The 10,563-nt window shown below is 47.3% G+C and overlaps 1 protein-coding gene across 1 annotated transcript; it reads right to left on the reverse strand.

Moving 5' to 3' along the window:
• Positions 1-786: 786 nt before the first annotated feature.
• LOC108527495 (uncharacterized) lies at positions 787-1,548 on the reverse strand. The gene is given in 3 exon segments (XM_017868815.1): positions 787-1,177; positions 1,179-1,515; positions 1,518-1,548. Coding segments are annotated over 3 exon segments (759 nt in total).
• Between the last annotated feature and the right edge of the window lie 9,015 nt (positions 1,549-10,563).

Genomic DNA, 10,563 nt, shown 5'->3' on the forward strand with positions numbered 1-10,563 from the left:
ACATAACCCAGTTAGGGTCGCACTCATCACGGGGCCCCCATTGCCTCTGGCGCACCCCACGACTGACATCTGTGGGGCCCTTCCTGATGGGCTTCGAGTTTCAGCTTCTGCGCCAGGCCTGCCTTTCTGCAGGGGTCAGGGTGGGTGTCCTGTGCAGATTGGACTCTCTGACCCCCCGCTGCTGCAGAGGGGCTGTTCCTTCCGTTAAATCCCTTGTGCCCGAATCCACCCTGTGTGTTCCCTTTTCTCAGCAGGACGTTTTAAAAGCCCAGACCCCCTCCCTGCAGAGCAAATGTCCAGGCTTCAGTGGTCACTGTCACATCCCAAGATCCCCCTTCATCAGGGGCCACTCTTGAGACTGGGCTGAAGCCCCCTGTAGAGATGAGCTTGGTGGACTCAGGTTTAGGGAACTTTGAGGTTCACTACCCTTAGGAGGGGAGCCGTCTCCAGTTCTCCGCAGTCCCCACCACTCCCTATCGTCACCCCCGGGAACCTGCACTCCCACGTTCTGCCTGGGCCCTGGGGGCATTTGAGCCCTGGGCCCGTCCTGAGTTGGTTTTGAGGCTGGGCTGTGTGGAGCCATGGAAGGCCGTGGGCATGGGGCCAGCTCACTGCTGGGGGCCTGGTTTTCTCACTGTCCAGCTGTGTGACTCAGGACCCCCCCGTCTCTGTGTCTCAGTGATGGCAACGCTGGCCGTGTGGGTCCTGGTGGGCCTTGAGTTAGTTCCTCTGCTCAGACCTGAGCGCTTAGACCTTGCCCCAGCTCTGCCCTGTGACCTTGGCAGGTCACCCGGGGCCAGCTTTCCCATTGGAGTGTGGGGACTGGAACCAGCCACTCCCAGGTCCCTCCTCTGAGGTCTCTCTTGGCACTGGTCCTGGGGATAGGGCTGCAAGGGACTCTGGCCTCTCTCTCCCCTCTCGGTCCCACTTGCCATTGTCCTGCCCCCTGAGATGAGGGCATGGACGGCCGGGTACAAGACGGGGCAGGCAACCTTGCAGTGGTGGTAACCCTGTGCATTAAAGCTGGGCCTGGCACGTGGACCTCCTGTGACCTTCCCCACAGGCCCGTGAAGCCGAGCTCAGCACTGCCCAAGACCACACTGTCCACGTGCAGTGGAGCTGGGGTCCAGGCTGCCCACCAGGGCAGTGACTGCAATGGTGGCAGCAGGGGACAGTCAGTTGTAAGCTCAAGCCAGGCGCTGCACTGACATTGAGGGAAGGCTCCATGCTTCCCCTTCCCACAGCTGCAGCGAGGCCTAGGAGAGCGGGGTTGAGTCCTGGGGTGCCCCTGGGCTGACAGGCCCTGCCTAACCTGCTCCCCCAGTTCCCCAGTCCTGCTCCAGCTACCTCCCCTCCTCTCACTGCCCCCTGGCCCACTCCACTGCAGTCTCAGTGCCTTCCCAGCCTGGGCATCATCTAGTGGGTGGAAAGTGAGGGCCCCAGACTCTGTGTCATCCTGGGAGGACCCCACCCCTCCCATGGCTTTGAGCCCATGAGATGGCCTTGGACAAAGTGCAATGGGCCCTTCCTCAGACACAGTGTGGCCATCTGCTAGAAACTGCCCAGTGTGACTCTGATGACTGTGATGTGAATCCTACAGTGGGAGTACAGCAGTGCACAACCTGGGCTCCTGCACCTGGCAGCCCTGGCTCCTCCTCCTCTGCCTCTTCCTGCTCCTTCATTCTTCCTCAGAGCTCTAATTGTCACTGAGATTTTATGTTTCATTTAACAAATGTCTGTCTCCCTGCTTGAACAGAACCTCCATGAAGGGGGAAGGGAAGAGTGTCTGTTGTATAAAAAGTTGTATTTCAGTGCATAAAACAGTGCCTGCCTCAAAGGGAGGGCTCAATAAATATCTGTTGAATGAATAATTGCCTGGGTCAGCAAATGAATGACTGAATGAATGATTTCCCCTTCCCCTTGGCACTATCTGGAGTCCCCAGGACAGGCGTGGGCAGCAGTCCCTGGTCTGTGGCCTGTCCCACTAGACTCGGGGTCTGATGCTTGGTCTGGGTGGAGATCACCCACCAGGCTCCCAGATTGATCCTCTGCTCACAGGAAGCTGCGTCCAGCCCAGCTGCCAGGAGCTCACTGCAGGGTGGAGAGAAGAGCAGGGACGATCTGTGAGTGCCTGAACAGTACACAGGAGCCGAGAAGCTGCTGCTTAAAATGCAGGTGTTGAGGCCAGGCACGGTGGCTCACGCCTGTAATCCCAGCACTTTGGGAGGCCGAGATGGGCGGATCACGAGGTCAGGAGATCGAGACCATCCTGGCCAATATGGTGAAACCCCCATCTCTACTAAAAATAGAAAAACAAATTAGCCGGGCGTAGTGGCGGGCACCTATAGTCCCAGCTACTCGGGAGGCTGAGGCAGGAGAATGGTGTGAACCCAGGAGGTGGAGATTGCAGTGAGCCGAGATCGCGCCACTGCACTCCAGCCTGGGCAACTGAGTGAGACTCCGTCTCAAAAAAANATCTCTTCCCACCTGCCCTGGGTGTATCTGGAAAGCTCCTGGGAACAGGGTGGGTCCTTGTTTTAAAGGTTATAAGTCGAGAGCACTCACATAACTGCCCGGGGGCGGCTCTGACGGGCCTCAGTCTGCTTGTGATGTCACACAGGAAGCCCCTGGGGACTCGGCCGCTCAAGCCCTCCTGGGTCAGACCAGATCACTGGGCGCCGCAGGCTCCTTTGTGAGTCCAGCATCGTTTCCTGCGCAGTGACCCAGGCCGGGTCTCCGTGGGCTCTGACTAGGGAACAGTGGGACTCGGGATTGGGGGGCTTCATTTCCTGCGCAGTGACCCAGGCTGGTCCCCGTGCGCTCTGACTAGGGGACAGTGGGACTCGGGGTTGGGGGACCTGCGTGAGTCATGGCTTCACTGTCCACTGTGACTGGGACCCCCAGGGGGATTTCTGGGGCACGTATTCACCTACTGCACTGGGGTTTCTCTTTCAGAAACACAACACCCTGGAAGGCAAGAAATGGGGAGCTGCATCCACATCCATAGGGTCCCGCCAGCCCGGAACATCCCCGCCGGCCTGGAATTCCACCCGACGCGCCCCGCTGGTTCTGGGCCTGTCCCTATGACCAGGAGATGGAGTCCGGGGACTCCCCAGGCCTGGGTCACGTGACTGCCCTAGGAACCTGGTATCAGGGAGCAGTGCTGTATGCACCCCCAGGTCCACTGAGAGTAAGGAGGGGGCTTCCCCACAGGTAGGTGTGGATGGAGGGTGGTCCGAAGATCAGGAGACGGAGCCCCACCCCTCTTCTCAAGTGAGCAAAAAAAGCTCTGAACAGTCAACTGAACTACTTAGGGCGGTTGGTGGGAATCTAACCAGGTCTGCCTGACTGTGTGTCTGCCTGTGTGTCTCTGCTGTCTCTCTATCTATCTGTCTGTCTGCCTGTCCATGTGTGTCTGTCTGTCATCTGTCCACCCACCTCCCTGTCCGTGTGTCTGTCCATCCATCCGTCTGTGCGTCTGCCTGCCCATCTATCCGTCTGTTGTCCATCTCTCCATCTGTCTGTCTGCCTGTCTGTCTGCATAGCCCCTGACCTCACACTCAGGCTGCATTTGCAGCAGCCGTTTCCCATCTGAGCATCTGTGTCCTCCTTGCTGAGTTGGAGGTAGGAAGTCACATTGACATTCTGTGTGTGTGTGAAGGTAAATAAAATTACAGACACAGGAGGAGCAGACCGTCTGCTTCTTAGAGATAATGAAATGACTTCTGGCCATGAGCAAAGTGGACACACTGTCTCCGGGGTCAGCAACCCCCTGCTGGGCCCTGGTCCCTTCTGTGTCCTGGGGTGTGAGACTCCCGGGAGGCCATGGTCGGTAGAAAAGGGTCCTGTGAGTGAGCCGGGGCAGACAGGAAGCCAGAGCTACCCAGGGAGTCCCAGCGGGGGCACTTAATCATGGAACTCGTCACAGAGGGGCTGGAGGAGCTGCAGAAGAAACGGGGTGGGGCAGTGACCCCGAGTTAGGCATCAGCAGGAAGCCACTGCCATCCAGGGCTGCAGGGACTGGGGAGGAATGAGCACAGCCAGGGGCTGGGCGGCCAAGTCCAGGGCACCAGGCACAAACGTCCCTGTCCTCTCCCTGTGGAGCCATACCGGGTGTGCTTAGTTCCTCCAGCAACGTGATGTGACGGCACAGTGAGATGTCGCCCACCAGGGAAGCCCACGGAGACTCAGCGCCCAGCAACTATAGGGCTGGTCACAGGGGCACATCTGCTTGGCGCACACAGACATTCCAGATCCCCAGAAGGCAACGGGCTCAGGATAGACCACGTGGTTTCCACAGGAATTTAGACACAGGAGCTCCTCGCTATTGAGGGAGGCTGTGCGTCTGTGCAGGGAACTGCTGCAGTCAGATTCCCAGATACCAGCCAAGGACACCCTCACCAGCAGGCCTTTCCCTCCTGGTCTGGGAATATGTTGAAAGCCCTTAAACAAAGAATGTAAGAAACCTAGGACCAAAGCACCCAAGATTCAGTATCTTTTTTTTTTTTTAACCCCCTTTATAGAGTCTCACTCTGTCGCCAAGGCTGGAGTGCAGTGGTGCGATCTCAGCTCACTGCAACCTCTGCCTCCCAGGTTCAAGCGATTCTCCTGCCTCAGCCTTCTGAGTAGCTGGGACTATAGGCAAGTGCCATCATACCCGGCTAAGTTTTGTATATCTAGTAGAGATGAGGTTTTACCATGTCGGTCATGCTGGTCTCGAACTCCTGATCTTGTGATCCCCCCACCTTGCCTCCCAAAGTGCTGGCATTACAAGCATGAGCCACCACACCCGGTCAGTGTCTTGTTATTCCACATGTCCTGTAGCACAAACGCTGGAATCTTGCTCTGAAGAAACAGTGTCCTACGAAAAATAAGGCAGAGGCTGAAGAATATGCTGCACGCTGGCCACGAGAATGAAAGAGACCAAAGAAAAACATCAGGAACAGACTGCCAGGAAATGCAGACCCTCCAGTGATGAGCTTCTACTTCTAAGTCTGCATCCAGACAAAAATAAAAGTTTTTGAGTAACAAATAAGATCAGACCCTTCCAAAAGAAAATACCTATAGAAGATGCACAAAAGAAAATAAGAAAGAAATCAAACCAGCTCAGTACAAAAAAGAAAGAAAGAAAGAAAGAAAGACAGAAAGAAAGAAAGAAAGAAAGAAAGAAAGAAAGAAAGAAAGAAAGAAAGAAAAAGAAAGAAAGAAAGAAAGAAAGAGAAAAAGAAAGAAAGAAAGAAAGGAAGGCAGCAAGAGAGGAAAAGAGGAACAAATAATTATAAGACAAACAGAAAACAACAAAATAGCAACAGTAAGTCCTTCCCCGTCAGTCACTAATTTAAACGTAAATGGGTCAAACTCCCCAATCAAAAGACATGGAGTGACTGAATGGGTAATAAGATGCAGCTACATCCTGTCTACAAGACACTTTATTTTTTTTATTTGTACAAATTCGTGGGGCACATGCGAAATTTTGTTACACGTATATAATGCATAGTGGTCAAGTCAGGGTATAGGGTGTCCATCACCTAAGTGCAATATACTTTTGTTAACTATATTCACCCTACTCTGCTATCAAACCTTGAATTTATTTTTTCTATCTTATTGTTTTTTGTACCGTTCAACAAACTTTTCTTCATCCTCCCCCATCCCCATTCACCCTTCCCAGTCTCTGTTGTCTGTCTTTCCACTCTCTACCTCCATACCACTTTAGATATAAGGACATACACAGGCTCAAAGTGAGAGGATGAACAAAGGTACTCCATGCAAATGGTAAACAAAAGAGAGCAGAGGTGGCCACACTCACGTGAGACAAAATAGACATCAAGTCAAAAACTGTCACAAGAGACAAAAAGGACTTTATACAATGATGAAAAGGTAAATTTACTGGGAAGATATAGCAATTATAAATATATACATATGGACCTATTAACAAAGCACACTAATATGTAAAACAAACTGATGGAACTGAAGGGAGAAATACACAGAAATGCAGCAGGAGGTCTCAATACCCCATTTCCAATAATGGATAGATCAGCCAGACAGAAGAACAAGGAGAGGGAAGACTTGAGCAACAGCATAGATCAACTGGGCCTGACAGACACACATAGCAACAGCAGAACACACATTCTTCCTAAGCACACATGGAACATTCTCCAGGAAAGATCGTATGTTAGACCACAAAATAAATCATAATAAATTTAAGAAGACTGAAATGCTGAGTATCTTTTCTAAACATGGGATGAAACTAGAAGCCAACAGCAAAAGGAAAATTGGAAAATCCTACAAATACGTGGAAATTAAACAACACATTCTTGAATAATCAATGGATAAAAGAAGAAACACAAGGGAACTAGAAAATATCTCGAGGCAAACGAAAATAAAAACACAACATACCAAAGTTATACATTAGGTACAAACATATGGTACTAAGCAAAAGCAGTACTAAGAGGGATGCTTACCATGGTAAATGCCAACTTTAAAAAGAGAAAAAAAACCCTCAAATCAACAACCTAACTTCACACCTCACAGAACTAGACAAAGAACAAATTGAATCCAAAATTAACTTAAAAAGATGTAATAAAGATGAGTGTCAAAATAAAATAGAAAATAGAAAAACGATAGAAAAAAATCAATAAAACTAAGAGCTATTTTTTAAAAAAAAAAATCAATTAAATCAACAACCCTTTATTAGACTAAAAAAAGAGAAAAGATTCAAATAACAAAAGTCAGGAATAAAACATTACAGCTGATGCCACGGGGAAATAAAAGATCATAAGAAACTAGCAAGAACAATTATATGCCAACAAATTGGATAAAGTGGAAAAAAACAGATACATTTCCAGAAACATCCAACCTACCAAGATAGAACTATGAAAAAATAAAAAATCTGAACAAACCTATAACTATTAAGGAAATTGAATCAATAATCAAAAACCTCCCAAAGAAGAAAAGCCCAGTACCATATGGCTTCATGGAGAATTCTACCAAACATTTAAAGAAGAACCAACACCAATCCTTCCCAAACTCTTCCAAAAATTGAAGAAGAGGGCCATATGAGGCCAGTATTATCCTGATACCAAAGTCAAAGATACTACACAAAGAGAAAATTACACCAAATTTCTGATGAACATTCATGCAAAAATCCTAAACAAAATGCTAACAAACAAAATTTAATAACAGATTAAAAGTATTTCACATCATGACCAAGTGGGATGGATTCCTGGAATGCAAGGATGGTTCAACATATGAAATTAATGTGATACACCACATAAACAGAATGAAAGACAAAAACCACATGATCATCTCAACTGATGGAGAAAAAACATTCAACAAAATTTAATAGTCTTTCCTTATTTAAAAAACCCAGAAAAGTATAAATAGAAGGAAATTATAAATAGGATGAAATTTCCTTCTATTTATGTTTATAAATGGAACATAATAAAGTCCATTTATAAAAACCTCCCACATAACACTCAGTGCTGAAAAATGGAAAGATTTTCCTCTAACATCAAAAGCAAGGCAAGGATGCCCACTCTCACCACTTCTATTCAACATAATATTGGAAGTTTTAACCAGAGCAATTAGGCAAGAAAAAAATACAAGGCAACCACATCAGAAAGGAAGTAGTAAAATTATGTCTATTTGTAGAAGACATATTATATTTAAAAAAACTTTAAAACTCCCACAAAAACCTGTTAGAACTAATAAACTGACTGGGCACAGTGGCTCACACCTGTAATCCCAGCACTTTGTGAGGCTGAGGCAGACAGATCCCCTGAGGTCAGGAGTTTGAGACCAGCCTGGCCAACATGATGAAACCCCATCTCTACTAAAAAAACAAAATACAAAAATTAGCTGGGCATAGTGGTGGTTGCCTGTAATCCCAGCCACTTGGGAGGCTGAGGCAGAAGAATTGCTTGAACCTGGGAGGCAGAGGTTGCAGTGAGCTGAGATCACGAGGCTACTGCACTCCAACCTGGATGACAGAGTGAGACTCCATCTCAAAAAAAAAAAAAAAAAAAAAAAAAAAAAAAAAAAAAAAGAAAAAAAAGAAAAGAAATAATAATGAAGAAATAATAAACTGATTCAACAATGTTGTGAGATACAAAATCAACATGAAAAACTCAGTGTCATCTCAATAACTAACAATGAACAATCCCCATTACAACACTGTCAAAAGAAAAAAAAATTTAGGAACAAACTTAACCAAGAGGCGAAATACTTGTACACTGAAAACTATAAAATGTTGTTGAAAGGAGTTAAAGAAGACACGCATCAATAGAAAGATATGCTGTATTCATCGATTGGAAGACTTCGTAGCATTAAAATATTCATACTACTCAACAGATCTACATTGATCTACAGAGTCAATGCAATCCCTATCAACGTCCCAATGAGACTTCTTGCAGAAATAGAAAAATTAGAAAGCATCCTAAAATTCATATGGAATCTTGAAGAATCCTGAATAGCTAAAACAATCTGGTAAAAGAAAACTAAAGATGTGTTACGAAGCTACAGTAATCAAAACAGTATGATATAGGCATAAAGACAGACATACTGATCAATGGAACAGAATAGAGAACCCAGAAATAAGCCCTCACAGGTGTGATCAAATGAACAGTGTGGTGTTCTTCAAAAAATCCCTATGATCCAGCAATCCCACTTCTGGTTATTTATCCAAAAGAACTGATCACAGGATCTCAGAGAGATATCTACATACCCTTGTTCACTGCAACCTTGCTCACCATAACCAAGAGGTGGAAGCAGCCTAAATGTCCTTTGAAGAGTGAGTAGACAGAGAGAGTGTGGGATTATACACAGTAGAATCCTCTTCAGTCTTCAGAAGGAAGAAAATCCTGCCATGCATTACAACATGGATGAATCCTGAGGATATTATGCTAAGTCAATAAGCCAGTCACAAAAAGACGAACACAACATGATTCCACTCGTGTGAGATTCCTAAAGCAGTCAAACTCTTAAAGACAGAAAGAATGGCTGTTGCCAGGGAGGGGGAAGAGGAGTTGCTCAATGGCTAGAGAGATTCCATTTTCACAAGATGAAAAAGTTCTAGAGATCTCGTGTGCTAGCATGTGCATTTGGTTAACACTGCTATATATACACTTAGAAAAAGAAGGTGAAGATGAGAAATTTTATGTTATGTGTCTTTTATTACAATTAAAAAAAAACAAACAAAAAAAAAAACAAGCAACCTCCAAGAAGAAAGTCAGGCAGGAAAGGGGGAGCTGAATCCCATGGCCTGGGAAGATTTCCTGGCCTTGGCCTTCCCTGTAGCGGGGGCTACAGGCACACGTCACCACATCCAGCTAATTTTTAAAATATTTTTTGTAGAGACAAATGAGATTTTTCAGGGTGACTCACACTCCTGACATCATGCAATTCTCCCACTATAGCCTCCTGAAGTGCTGGGAATACTGGTGTGAGCCACTGCACCTGGTCTGAAAATGATTTTCTGATTAAGTGAGGAAGCTGCTCACTTCATTGATGACAAGTGGGGCTCCAGCGTCAACTTCCATCTGACCTGAGCTGATGCATGTGACGTCATCTCACTTAGGTCAGTGTAATGAAATTACAGCCCACACGCATGTCAGAACTGCACCCATTTGCCAGTTCTGCGAGTCTCTTGCTGAATCTGACAGTGAAAACATTTACTCATTGTCTATCTTGGCCAAATCTTGCTTGATTTGCAGCCACAGTGTGTCAGCCTGGGTTCCATCAGGAGAGAGAAACCTCACAGTGATTTGAACCAGGCAGGTATTATTTAATGGTTTGTTCAATTTAACAGAGGACTGCAGAAAGGAGGAGTTGAGGATTAAGGAGTACAGAGAACTCCAAAGAACATGAGAGAAGCTCACACAGGCGCCGGCACTGAAGAAGCCACGAGCCCAGCACCACCCTGCAAGGGAGCCCAGCCCGGACCTTCCAGTCCAGCCACTGGAGCTGGTTTAGGGACCGGAGAGCAGCACCTTTCCTCCTGCCAGGACTCCTCGGCGCCCTCTGCTGACTGTGCTCAACACTGCACCAGCTGACACAGGAGAGATGCTGCGGGGCCCAGACGCATTTCCACCCAGCAGACAACGCAGGACAACTTTGGAACCCAGAGGCAATAAATCAATAGCCAGCACCCAGAAGTCAACTAGGAATAGAATAGTTCAGTAAGAATCAGTGAGAACATCCTGCAACAACCACTTGCAATTTGGAATTCACAATAAGGGCGTGGTGTATTTCACTATTCAAAATCTGGGTGCTGCAGAGCCTTTGTGTCAGTAAAAATGAAAATCTGTGCACACGTGTGTGAGCATCCACACATGCCAAGAGATCCCGTTGTTCAGCCTCTGCCAGCACACCACTGGTCATGGGGGGAGGTATCCGCACATTTCTGCCATCTTCCTTCTCCCCTCTCCTCCAGCCCCTTCTTTTCTCCCTATGATTTATTTGCAGAAGGACAGGGCTGTGCCATTTGTCCTGTAAGTCCCCTGTCCAGATGGTGCTGATCACATCCCCAGGCATCCTTGGTGATGCTCCTCCCTTCCCTGCATTTTA

The sequence above is a fragment of the Rhinopithecus bieti genome, unplaced genomic scaffold (genome assembly GCF_001698545.2).
Source record: "Rhinopithecus bieti isolate Rb0 unplaced genomic scaffold, ASM169854v2 scaffold_4907, whole genome shotgun sequence".
Lineage (NCBI taxonomy): Eukaryota > Metazoa > Chordata > Mammalia > Primates > Cercopithecidae > Rhinopithecus > Rhinopithecus bieti.